General features: G+C 37.8%; 1 protein-coding gene across 4 annotated transcripts in view; it reads left to right on the top strand.

The window, feature by feature from the left end:
- Positions 1 to 13,978, top strand: part of USP34 (ubiquitin specific peptidase 34) — a 291,540-nt gene that overhangs the window by 210,756 nt on the left and 66,806 nt on the right. For all 4 annotated transcript variants that reach the window (XR_002734953.2, XM_023228313.2, XM_023228311.2 and 1 more), the window contains exons 43-48: positions 115 to 275; positions 5,861 to 5,926; positions 8,314 to 8,460; positions 8,556 to 8,612; positions 8,715 to 8,792; positions 9,184 to 9,278. Coding sequence is in view for 3 of the 4 variants with exons in the window: in XM_023228313.2 (XP_023084081.1) it covers positions 115 to 275; positions 5,861 to 5,926; positions 8,314 to 8,460; positions 8,556 to 8,612; positions 8,715 to 8,792; positions 9,184 to 9,278 (604 nt within the window). In the remaining variant the exon portion in view is untranslated. The remainder of the gene's footprint in view (positions 1 to 114; positions 276 to 5,860; positions 5,927 to 8,313; positions 8,461 to 8,555; positions 8,613 to 8,714; positions 8,793 to 9,183; positions 9,279 to 13,978) is intronic.

Below are 13,978 nucleotides of genomic sequence, written 5' to 3'. Positions count from 1 at the left end.
ACAATCTGTATTAACGAGGTAACTAATGGAAGTAGAGGCTGTTAATGTAAGCAGAATACATTATGTTTCATAGTTCGTTTGGGGGGGATCTTTTCCTCCCTCTTTCTTCAGCAGCCCATGCACCTTATAAATGGGACTACTGGCCTCATGAAGATGTCCGTGCTGAATGTAGATTTGTTGGCCTTACTAACCTTGGAGCTACTTGTTACTTGGCTTCTACTATTCAGCAACTTTATATGATACCTGAGGCAAGACAGGCTGTCTTCACTGCCAAGGTAGAATTTTCCTCACTTTAAAAATCAAAATTATAAAGCAGATTTTAATATTTTGTTGATAAATTTTTATTTCAGTGTTGTAAATGTTTGAAAAAATAATTTGTGAATAAATAAGAGTAAATTTGATTACAGTAACTAGCTAATGTGTATTTTACATAGTTTTATATTTTAGTAGATTACTCATAATGCTGTAGTACAATTTAGTTCTCAAAGGAAAACAGCTATGGAATATACATACTCTGTATACAGTGAATATCATGTTGTCAGTAAAAACGCATTCACTGGGAGAACATATGAGAATAAAAAAGAAAAATAAATAAATACATATTTTTATTACAGAGAAAATAAGGAAACCCTGAATCCAGGTAGAGAAATATTACCAGAATCACTGAGCTTGTATCTTTTATATTTATCCCAAAGTGAATCGGATTGTGGACCTAATTTGTTCGTGTAAGCTTTGCTTCATGTTATTTTTATTCACTTTCTAGTTTTCATTCTTTTTTACCTTGGGCTATTTTTGTTTGTTTTTTAAAATAATAAATAGAGACGGGGTCTCTCTGTGTTGACCAGCGTGGTCTCCAACTCCTGGCCTCAAGCGATCCTCCCATTTCAACTTCCCAAAGTGCTGGGATTACAGGTGTGAGCCACCATGCCTGGCCAACCATTGGGTATTCTTTAGTTTGCCTTTGTGTCCTGCTTTTAGGGTTTTTTGATGAACTTCCTTTATACTTGCCCTCGGATTTTTTTATTTTTGGTTTTCTGAGGCAAGCCTCAGTGTCTGTCACCCTGACTGAAGTGCAGTGGCGTGAACATAGCTCACTGCAGTGTTGACATTCTGAGCTCAAGTGATCCTCCCACCTCAGCCTCCTGAGTAACTGGGACTATAGGCATATGCCACTATGCCTGGCTAATTTTTTTACTTTTACTTTTTGTAGAGACAGGGTCTCACTGTGTTGCCCAGGCTGGTCTCAAATCCTGGGCTTACTAGATGCTTCTACCTTGGCCTTCTAAAGTGCTGGGATTATTGGTGTAAAGCTACCAAGCCTGGCCTCATCATGTTATCTTTTGTCTTGGTTTCTTTTTCCCTGTTAAGTATTGCAGTGCTTTATATACTTTCTCTGAATTCTTTGTTATGTTTAAGTTACTCTTTAAAGTCTCCAGTTTATAGTTTACTCAAGTGGTTCTGGGTGTTTTGGCTTTAGTTATTGATTATTTTAAAATCTATTCTGTACATTATGACTAAAAGTAGTTGAATGATTAGTTCATTTAGCTTATGGAAATATTTCTGAATAAATTTGGTATACCCACCTGCATAGTTTTATAAAAGCAGTTGTTATTAAAGAAGCATGTTTTCAGTGGTTTTCTTTCTAGCTGGCAACTTGGTCATGCTTCTTGGTTTTTCTTCTTCATATTGATAACCACCTTTAAAGCTATTAACACTTTTAGGAACTAGTAGAAACAGAAGGAACACTCAGATGTGCTGATTATGAGTAGGTCTCATAAATGGTATTTTTAGTTAAAAACTAAATTTACCAGCAAAAACAACCCCATTAAAAAGTGGACAAAGCAGCTTGGCCAGTATGGTGAAACCCTATCTCTACCAAATATACAAAAGTTAGCCGTGTGTGGGGTGTGGTGGCTCACGCCTGTTATCCCAGCACTTTGGGAGGCAGAGGTGGGCGGATCACGAAGTTAGGAGATCAAGACCATCCTGGCCAACATGGTGAAACCCCATCTCTACTAAAAATACAAAAAATATAGCTGGGTGTGGTGGTGGGTGCCTCTAATCCTAGCTATTTGGGAGGCTGAGGCAGGAGAATTGCTTGAACCCAGGAGGTGGAGGTTGCAGTGGGCCAAGATGACGCCAATGCTTTGCAGCCTGGGCGACACAGCGAGCCTTTGTCTCAAAAAAAAAAAAAAAAAAAAAAAAAGGCCTTTGGCCAGGCGCAGTAGCACACGCCTATAATCCCAACCCCTTGAAAGGCCGAGGCAGGCAGATCACCTGAGGTCAGGAGTTTGAGACCAGCCTGGCCAACATACAAAAATTAGCCAGGCATGATGGCAGGTGACTCAATCCCAGCTACTTGGGAGGCAGGGGCAGAAGAATTGTTTGAACTCGGGAGGCAGAGGTTGCAGTTAGCTGAGATGGAGCCATTGCACTCAAACTTGGGGGACAAGAGGGAGACTTCTCTCGGGGGAAAAAAGAAAAAAAAGGTTATGTGTGGTGGCACGTGCCTATAGTCCCAGCTACTCGGGAGGCCGGGCCAGGAGAATCGCTTGATCCCGGGAGGCAGAGGTTGCAGTGAGCCGAGATTGTGCCACTGCATTCCAACCTAGGTGACAGAGCAAGACTATCTATAAAAAGGAAAAAAAAAGGAAGTAGACAAAGGACACGAACAGACACTTTTCGAAAGAAGACGTACATGCGGCCAATAAGCGTACGAGAAAATGCTCAGTATTACTAATCATTAGAGAAATACAAAACTAAACTGCAGTGAGATACTATCTCAAACCAGTCAGAATAGCTGTTAATAAAAAGTCAAAAAATAACATGCTGGCAATGTTGCAAAGAAAAGGGAATGCATATACACTGCTGGTGGAAATGTAAATTAGTTCAGCCATTGTGGGAGGCACCTTGGCAATTTCTGAAATAAAACAGAATTACTATTTGGCTCAGCTGTCCCATTGGGTATATACCCAAAGAAATATAAAACATCCTACTGTAAAGACACATCCACGTGCACTGTTCACAATAGCAAAAACGTGGAATCAACCTACATGCCCATCAACAGTGGACTAGATAACGAAAATGTAGTACATATACAGCACAGAATACTATGCAGCTGTAAAAAAGAATAAGACCATGTCTTTTGCAACAACATGTATGGAACTGGAGGCCATTATCCTAAGTGAACTAACACACCAACAGGGAACCAAATACCATATGTTCTCATTTATAAGTGGGAGCTAAGTGTTGAGTACATATGGACACATGGGAACAATGGACATTGTGTCCTCTCTGAGGGTGGAGTGTGAGAAGAGGATCAGGATTATAAAACTACCTATTGGTACTATTATCACCTGGGTGATAGAACAATCTATATACCAAACTCCCGTTACACACGGTTTACCTGTATAACAAACCTGCATATGTACCCCTGAATCTAAAATAAGAGTAAACAGTTAAAAAAAAAAATGTAGACCTATGTACATAGAAAAAAAATTTTTTGAGACGAGGTCTTGCTTTGTTGCCCAAGCTAGAGTGCGGTGGCGCGATCTCAGCTCACTGCAACCTCCACCTCCCGAGTTAAGGCAGTTCTCCTGCCTCAGCCTCCCAAGTAGCTGAGATTACAGGTGCCTGGCTAATTTTTGTATTTTTAGCAGAGACAGGGTTTCACCATCTTGGCCAGGCTGATATCAAACTCCTGACCTCGTGATCCACCCGCCTTAGCCTCTGAAAGTGCTGGGATTACAGGTTATAGCCACCGTGCCCAGTCAAAAATTCTTAACAGAATTTGATAGGATTCTGGCAAGTACTCTAGTCAAGTGGGCACTTTATTCTTAAGATGACTTCAGTCATCTTAAGATAACACTTCAGTTATTTCTATTGTTCCTTTTCTTATGCTCACAGAAAATTTAAAGAAAGCTACATATATTCTAATTGTGGTGAAATACATACAACATAAACTTCATCATTTGAACCGTTTATACATATATACAGTTCGTGGGATTAAATACATTCACATTATTTTGCAGCCATCACCACCATTCCATCTTGAACTTTTTCACCTTCCCCACAGAAACTTGTTAAACACTTAACTCTCCATTCTCCCTCCAAACCCCCCTTGCAACCACTGTTCTACCTTCCATCTCTGTGAATTTCACTGTTTCAGGTACCTCATATAAGTGGAGTCATATAGTATCAGCCCTTTTGTGACTGGCTGTGAGTGGCTTATTTTACTTAAGGTATCTTCAAGGGTTATCCATGCTGTTGTATGTATCAGAAGTTCTTTCCTTTTCAAGGCGGAATTATAATTTATTGTATTTATGTACCACATTTTGTGTATTCTTTCACTTGTCAGTGCATACTTGGGTTGCTTTCACCTTTTGGCTGTTCTGAATAATGCTGTTATGGACATGGGTGTACAAACATGTTTGAGTTCCTGCTTTTACTAGTTTTCGGTGTATACCAGAAGTGGAATTGTTGGATCATACGGGAATTCTGTGTTTAATTTTTTGAGGAATAGTCTTACCTTTTCCACAGGGCTTACACTGTTTTACATGCACAAGGGTTTAATTTCTCCACATCCTTGCTAACGCTTGTCATTTTCTGTTTGTTTTTAATAATAGCCATCCTAATGGATGTGAACACATTTTTTTAGGTAGTTAATACATATAGATACAGGCTATGTATGTATTTTAAAATTGCACATTAAGTAAAATTCTCTCGTTGTTGCTTGACTTTAATAAATTTAGGCACTCTTTTCTTGAGCCAACTCATACTGTATTCTCGAATAATAAAAATATAAATCCAGGTCTTTATTCCTGACCTTTTTTGTATTCTGAATCAGTGCTTTGATACTTGGAAAATTTCATTTTGTGTGACTTTTTTCGTAATATGGAATATTAAGCCTCTCATACAACAGGAGTACACTGGAGTTATTTTGCCAATTTTGTTGATTCCCTTTATTCAATTCCTGTTGCATTTAATATATAATTTTATAGTAATTACATGGTGAACAGATCTCTATTTTAGTCCATATCTTGACCTCAATTTGATTATAAGCTGCTAAACAGCAGAGCCATATTACTTGCAGTCTTACTTCCATAAAGCTGGCAAAAATAACTAATGTATACTCTTGACATGTGGACGCCTATTACTCCACAAGACTTTCAAAGTTGTGAGAGGTAATAATTTGTAATAAGGATAATACCTACTTTATAGATTTATTTTAATACTTGAGTGAGGTAGAATATGTCTAGTAAGTACCTTGCATGAATATAGATCTTTCCGATAAGGCTTGGTGTTCAATACTAAGTCTCTAATGTGTGAGTCTAGCCAGATTCCTGAATTTGAGTTATTGATAGTTGAATGTTTAGACAGTTTTCAAAGATCCTGGCTGATATTCATCTTCATTGTGAAGAATATACCGTTCCAGAAAGAGTAAAGATATGAATAAATGATGATGGGATGTCATTGGTTAATATTTCAAATGTATTTTTTTTTTAATGTGTATGTTTACCTGTGGAAGACAACTTTGATTGCACCTGAAGTGTTTTTCATTCTTGCATTCTTGGAAATCATCAGCATTGTATGAAATAAGTGTTAACCTAGAAAGTGATTTTTAAAAATCTCTCTTCAGTTTCCTTATATGATTGATAGTGATGGCTGTATTTATGTAACAAAGTATTACAATTTTTAATGCTATAATTACCAAAGAATTGAATGTGTCAGTGTTTTTCTTTTATATAGCCAAAAGAATGAAAACAGATACAGTGCACAATTGCAAGACTTTCTTTGCTAGAATGCCTAATTTACTACCATCATGTCTGTGTTTTTAATGGCATTTTCTCATGATTTTCAGTATTCAGAGGATATGAAGCACAAGACCACTCTTCTGGAGCTTCAGAAAATGTTTACATATTTGATGGTATGTTTAAGAATCATGGAGGCTAGGCCAGGCACTGTGGCTCATGCCTGTAATTATAGCATTTGGGAAGGCCAAGGTGGCTTGAGTTCAAGAGCTTGAGATGAGCCTGGGCAACATGGTGAAATCCCATCTCTACTAAAAAAAATTACAAAAAATTAGCCAGGCATGGTGGTGCATGCCTGTAGTTCCAGCTGCTTTGGAGGCTGAAACGGGAGGATCGCTTGAGCCCAGGAGGCAGAGGTTGCAGCAAGCTGAGATCTCACTACTGCACTCGAGTCTAGGTGACAGAGTGAGACTCTGTTTCAAAAAAAAAAAAAAAAAACATGGAGGGAAACGAATTAGGTATACCCTGTGACAGAACCTAAAAACGTTAAAAGGAGCTCGTTTGAACTGGCTTTGTCATAACTATGTACCTTCCTTTTTCTTTCTTTTTCTTTTCTTTTCTTTTTATTTATTTATTTATTTATTGAGTCAGAGTCTTGCTCTGTCAACCAGGCTAGTGTGCAGTGGTGTGATCTCAATTCACTGGAACCCTCCACCTCCCAGATTCAAGTGATTCTCCTGCCTCAGCCTCCCAAGTAGCTGGGAATACAGGCACACACCACCATGCCCGGCTAAATTTTGTATTTTTAGTAGAGATAGGTTTCACCATGTTGACCAGGCTGGTCTCGAACTCCTGATCTCAAGTGATCTGCCCGCCTCGGCCTCCAAAGTGTTGGGATTACAGACGTGAGCCACCATGCCCGGGGCCGTATGTCAGTTATCTGTTATTTGTCATAATAACTTTTAAAAGTTATCTCAGTTGTCTATTCTCTTAATTTGTCCTTTGAAGAATCTGTTGTGTCTCATCCTTTTTCTGTCACAAGGTCTTCCCCTTTTGTGCTTGCAGCTTTCTAGCTGATTTATCTTTTTATCCCTTAATTACAATGCCTAAAACGATAAAAGTGATCAGTCTTTTAAAAAGATAGTAGATCTTACAATATCATTCCCTTGCTTAAGATCTTACAATATCATTCCCCTGCTTAAAACTCTTGAGTGCTGCTTCATTACAAACAGAATGGTATTCAAGCTCATCACCATGGCACACACCCCCTGGGTTTTTTGCCCCTACCCTTCATTTAACCTCCTATCTTATCCCTCTCCATTTGGAGACCATCACCCTGCTGCTTCATTACTTGTGGGTTTATTTTTGCTGTTGTTTCTTACCTGCATCACTCTTCTCCATTTTCTTCTGATGTTCATTTTTCAAGAGTCAGCTTGGTTTTTACCTCTCTAAGAGACCATCTGTTCCACAGATTAACCGGAGGATTCCAAGTCATCATTCCTCTTTGTTGTTTCTACCTCTTATATGTGTTACTTTTCTCACCTGTTACATCTTGAGGACAGGGATTGTGTCATACTTTTTTCTGTATTTTTTACTGTGTTTATCTTTTGAGGTAGGATCTCTGTCACCCAGGCTAGAGTTCAGTGGTGCCATCTCATCTCATGGCAACCTCGACACTGCCCCACCGCCTGGGACCATAGGCGTGTACCCCCATGCCTGGCTATCTTTTTTATTTTTTGTAGAGACACGGTCTCGCTGTGTTCCCCAAGCTGGTGTTGAACTCCTGGCCTCAAGCAATCCACTCGCCTCACCCTCCCAAAGTGCTGAGATTACAGGCATGAGCCACCACCCCGGCCTTTAATCTCCTTTTAACAGAGCTAGAAATGCCATTTGAATTGACAAATAGAAAATTGCTGGTTTAAATGGACTATTTTAAAATCTGTTAAAGTTCAATCTCTGGGAAAGTTTATTCAGCCTGTGAAGGTTTTATACTTTATGCTTTGCAATATAGATGTGAGTGGTTTTTGTTTGTTTGTTTGTTTGTTTGTTTGTTTGAGATGGAGTCTTGCTCTGTTGCCAGGCTGGAGTGCAATGGCATGATCTCGGCTCACTGCAACCTCTGCCTCCTAAGTAGCTGGGACTACAAGCATGCATAACCATACCCAGCTAATTTTTGTATTTTTAGTAGAGACGAGGTTTGACCATGTTGGCCAGGATGGTCTCAATCTCTTGGCCTCATAATCTGCCTGCTTCAGTCTCCTAAAGTGCTGGGGTTATAGGCATGAGCTACTGCGCCCGGCTGTGAGTCGTTTGAATCTCAGATTTCTTCCTATAAATTCCTTGACTTGAAAATACATATATCCTAGGTAATTTAAGAATCTTCTAGCACCAAGACCGTTAAACTAAAAATGCTATGAAAATTAGAAAGAAATAGACCATTTTAAAACTAACTTCATAGATTTACTACCTGTTCTTTTGTTTTTGTTATGCGTTCATTGAAGAACATGTAATTTTCTTATTTTTATCTGACACTTAGAATGTTCCCCTTTCTTTTTCTTTGCAGGAGAGTGAATGCAAAGCATATAATCCTAGACCTTTCTGTAAAACATACACCATGGATAAGCAGCCTCTGAATACTGGGGAACAGAAAGATATGACAGAGTTTTTTACTGATCTGATTACCAAAATCGAAGAAATGTCTCCAGAACTGGTTAGTATCAGAATACTGAAAAGTGCCTTTGAAATTTGAACAGGTTTGCCTGCGTTTTAACTAGTTTCGTATTTTTTGTTTGTTTTATGTTAAAGAAAAATACCGTCAAAAGTTTATTTGGAGGTGTAATTACAAACAATGTTGTATCCTTGGTAAGTATTATACCTGGTTTTTACTTTTTGGAGCTCTTAATATATTTTCATTTATATTATAATTTGCTAATTTTTACTAATTTTTTTATGTCTGCTGATTAGGATTGTGAACATGTTAGTCAAACTGCTGAAGAGTTTTATACTGTGAGGTGCCAAGTGGCTGATATGAAGAACATTTATGTGAGTATTAATGCACATAATTTTTTTACTTTATGCTTTTAACTATTTGTGTATAGTGGGTTTATGTTTGTCATCTTGATATTTTTAAACTTTTTTCATGTTTTTATGTATTTTCTTGTTACTGTGCTGTTCAAATAAGAATTAAGGATCAACCATAAAGTTCTTTTTTGCCCAATCAAAATTTAAATTTTTAATTAACCCTTCAAAAAAGTTCCTAAGATTCGTAGTATATCTTAATATGAGGAAAAACAGTTTACTAAAATTTAAGAATTTACTCTTTAAAAAAAATTTTTTTTGCTGAGCATTCTGCCAAAATTGTAATTGCCACCTTTTGTATATTTGCATAGTATAAACAATCATGTGAAGCTTTTAAATGTGGTCTTATACACAGGAATCTCTTGATGAAGTTACTATAAAAGACACTTTGGAAGGTGATAACATGTATACTTGTTCTCATTGTGGGAAGAAAGTACGAGCCGAAAAAAGGTATGCTTTTTCAAATGATTTTTATTGTTTTCACCATAGACGTGGAACACAAACTAAGGGTAAACTAAGATTAAATTTTTATGGAAATTATATGATTAGGGTAAAATCAGCTGCATGGAGCTCAGTCTCATGGAGCAACTTTTCATCTAGTTGTTCAGTGAATCACTATTTATTTTGACATATACTGAGCTGTATGAAAGTGGTAACCAGTCAACTTGAAACTGTAGATTTTGGGGAACAGATACATGGACAATAAGTACATTGATCATTTTCATCATTATCTGTATCGAGTCTCAGATGTCTAGCTTTTGTGGCATTTTCTTAGGTAATACAGTGGACCCCCTTATCCTCGGGAAATTTTGCAAGACCCCACAATAGATGTCTGAAACCTCAGATTGTACTGAACCCTATATATACTGCTTTTTGCTGTACATAACATACCTATGATAAAGTTTAAGTTACAAATGAAGCTCAGTATTCTTGCCCTTTGGGGCTGTTATTAACTCAAATAAGGGTTACTTGAACACAAGCATTGCAATACTATGACAATCCATGTAATAATTAAGGGAGCTACTAAGTGACCAGTAAGTGGGTAGTGTCTGCAGCACAGATAAGCTGGACAAAGGGATGATTCACATCCCTTTGAACAAGGGATGGTACAAAGATTTTATCGTGATACTCAGAACAGCACACCACTTATGAACTGTTTATTTTTGGAATTTTTTGTAGTAGCTAACTAGGGACTTTTCTACTAGCTAGCCTTTCCAAAGTATTTTTTGTTTACCAAACACTGTTCTGAGAACTTTAATCCAGTTAATCCTCACAGCATTTCTTTGCAATAGATGCTGTTATTATCCCCATTTTACATGTGAAGACATGGAGTCACAGAATAAAGAAACTTTACCAATACTGATTCCTAAGATACAAATAAGCAAATTTCAGGGAGATAATCAAGTTGAATTTGAGTTCTCATTGGGACATCCAGGTAGAAAGGTCCTGCAGGCAGTTGGCTGTTACGGTTAGAGCTTGGTGAGAGGTCTAGAGTAGAGGTAGATTTGAGAGTAACTGTTGAGTTAGAGTGTTAAATACGTGTTTATACTATAATACATTCAAGCTGGTTCTTCTTTCCTTTCCAGTGTATTGTTGTTATTTTTGGATACATATGTTTTTGGTACATTGATCAAAAATAGTCTTCCTCAGCTTTCATTTTTAGTAGAATTTCTTGGAAAATAATAATTTAGTGGTCTTCAAATAAAAATTTGAAGCCTTACACATACAGTGGCTCCCATCTGTAATCCCAACACTTTGGGAGTTCAAGGATGTTCACTTGAGCCCAGGAGGGCAACATAGGGAAACACTGTTACTACAAAAAATTTTAGAAATTAGCGGATGTGGTGACATACACTTATAGTCTCAGTTGCTTGGCAGGCTGAATCGGGAGGATCACTTGAGCCTGGAAGGTAGCTTGCAGTGAACCATGATCGTGCCTTTGCACTGCAGCCTTGGCGATAAATTGAGAACCTGTCTCAAAAAAATAAAAATAAAAATTACTATACTTGTTTTACTAATGCATACCAAACATGCATTAGTTTTCTTTATTAATTATTATTTCATGATTCATGTGTTCCCCAGGCTAGTCTTGATCTCTTGGACTCAAACAATCTGCTCAACTCAGCCTCCAAAAATGCTGGGATTACAGGCATGAAGCCACTGCACCTGGCCAAAAGGCTCTTAAGAGCCATAAAATGGCAAGTTTAGGACAGAGTAGTTGAGTAAACATTTTAATTTTATATTGAAAGACAAATAGAAATTGGATTGAAAAGAGCGTCTTATGCAGTTAGTTACTAGGAACAAATGTTGAGAAATAAAAATGTCCTTGAATGTGTTTAAAATCTAGGATTAGGTCAGCCTGCATTTTTAACTACTGTATTCACATGGAACAATAGTGGAAAATAAGATTGGTAACACGATGGCATCAAATTATTGCCATCCCAGTTTTAGGTTTATCTGTGTGATTGAATCTATCAGAATATCTGCCTGAGAAATAATGTAGTTGTTGGAAAAGACTTAAGAGCTAAGTCAACCTAAAAATACAGAGGATGAAGTGACAGATGAAAGACAAGGAAAGAAAGAAAATCAGGATAAAATGATAACCCCAAAACTGGGAAGAGAATCTCAAGAAGAAAATGATCAATTAACATAATTCACAGAGATGAAAGAAACTGACAGCTGAATAAAAGCATTGGGTTTTTCCAGAAGGTAGTTTAGTGATGTGTTTTGTCAGGTTATAGGAATAGAAGCAACATTGTTGGGACACATGGAATCAAGCATAAATTATTCATTTTTAAAGTTTGGCAACAGGCCGGTAACGGTGGCTCATGCCTGTAATCCCAGCACTTTGGGAGCCCAAGGCAGGTGGATTGCCTGAAGTCAGGAGTTCAAGACCAGCCTGGCCAACATGGTGAAACCCTGTCTCTACTAAAAATACAAAAATTAGCTGGTTGTGATGGCTCACACCTGTAGTCCCGGCTACTTGGGAGGCTGGGGCCGGAGATTCGCTTGAACCTGGGAGGCGGAGGTTGCAGTGAGCCAAGATCATGCCACTGCACTCCAGCCTGGGCGACAAAGCAAGACTATGTCTTTAAAAAAAGAAAAAAAAAAAAAAAAAAGCAATAAAAACAGCAAGACAGCAAGGAAGATGGTAGCCAGAAAGAGTCTTGGGGCTCAAAGGATTTTTCTAGATGAAAGATACCTGAGCATGTTTGAAGGCAGAGAATAAAAAGTCGTTATAAAATAAGACACTGAAGTTGCTTAAGAGGAGGTTTTCCAGGTCAGTATTTATTTGAAAGGGATGGTATTCATTTTTCCAATTTCAAGAAGTGTAGTTGGGGCCGGGCGCGGTGGCTCAAGCCTGTAATCCCAGCACTTTGGGAGGCTGAGACGGGCGGATCACGAGGTCAGATCAAGACCATCCTGGCTAACACGGTGAAACCCCGTCTCTACTAAAAAATACAAAAATCTAGCCGGGCGAGGTGGCGGGCTCCTGTAGTCCCAGCTACTCGGGAGGCTGAGGCAGGAGAATGGCGTAAACTCGGGAGGCAGAGTTTGCAGTGAGCTGAGATCCGGCCACTGCACTCCAGCCTGGGCGACAGAGCGAGACTCCGTCTCAAAAAAAAAAAAAAGTGTAGGTGGACATAGTCAAATGAAAGCATAGCTATGCAGGTAATTACACGAAGAAGACAAACTCATCTGATGAGAGTTTGGTTAGGATAAGAGTTAGGGACATATATATAATGGAGTCAGTCAAAAGTTAACTGTTGTAGAGGAATATAATAAATGAGACACTAAAAGATCATCAAGGGTCTGAGTCAAGTTCTTTGGAGAATCTCTTTCTAATTGGAATAAATGTATTGAATACATCTATCATTCTTCATAACCTCCTTCTTTTGACTGATAAGATTCTGCTGTTTTTCTGAAATACCTGTCACATCTCTCCCAGGTAGTCAGTCATTTTTGTTCTTACCATACTTTTATATCTCTGTACTAACATAATGTTCAACAGAAATGGGCCAATTGAGGAAGTGAACAAAGTGCTTATTATCCTCAATAGGATCATATTCTGCTCTATCTTCAGACCTCTGGTTTTCTCAGTCTATTCATTTTACCTGAGTAATTTATCAATCACCATAGTACCAATTTTTTACTGATACGCTACTGACAAAGCATTCTAAACTAAGAAAATGACAGCTGAATGAAAGCATTGGGTTTTTCCAGAAGGTAGTTTAGTGATTTGTTTATTTTTGTCATCTTGGTTTAGAATGCTTTTCTGTGCTTATCACCTGTCCTCCAGTCTTTCCGGATCTGCTCATCTCTTTTATTGACAAAATGCATGCTTTCACCCCATGCCACAAGCTCATTAGTTATTCTTCAAAATTGTTAGGATGAAGTTCACACTCTGTCATTACATACATTTGACTCTGTTATACTTCATTTGCCAGTCTCCCAAATAATCTAAAATAGTGAAGTTTTGAACGTTTTATTCCCTCTGCCTGTAACATCTGTCATTCCTTGTTTCCCTAAATTCATACTTTTTTTATTTTTGACTGTACTCTTGGTTTAAGTAAATTATCTTTTGATCTTTGTGTGCAGTGAAAAATTACTCCCTAAAATTCATTTTTTTGTATATCAAAGTTTGTATATTTTTGTTTGTTTAAATTGAACATATTGCTAGTTATGGTATAGGATTTAGATGATCAGTTGATTTTCTGCTGTTGCTGCTGCTGCTATTGTTATTGTAGTAGCAGCAGTTGACACTTAACTGAATGCTGTTTGCCAGCCCATGATGTTTCAGTCTCCATTTTACAACCCAGCAATTAAGCTCAGAGAGGTTAAGTAACTTATATAGGGTCATTCATCTAATAAGGGATTACAACCAGACTTTGCAATTCTGGTTCACAAAAATAAGTATTTTTATTCCTTTTATTTAGGGAAGAAAACTCTGAACCAAAGATTTCCTTGGCCCTGGAGTGTGATGGAACTCCTTTTCATGCTTCCATAGTACCCTTTTGTATCTTTATCATGGTGTTTACCATAGTTTACCATAACATTTTATTTTTCTTATGTTGACATAGGAAAATCTTTTCAGAATGGAAAAAGTTGTGACTGTGTTTGCTGTTTTTTTTAAACAAATTAAAATGTTT

Source organism: Piliocolobus tephrosceles, chromosome 15 (assembly GCF_002776525.5).
Source record: "Piliocolobus tephrosceles isolate RC106 chromosome 15, ASM277652v3, whole genome shotgun sequence".
Lineage (NCBI taxonomy): Eukaryota > Metazoa > Chordata > Mammalia > Primates > Cercopithecidae > Piliocolobus > Piliocolobus tephrosceles.
This window is presented reverse-complemented; position numbering and strand designations above follow the sequence as displayed.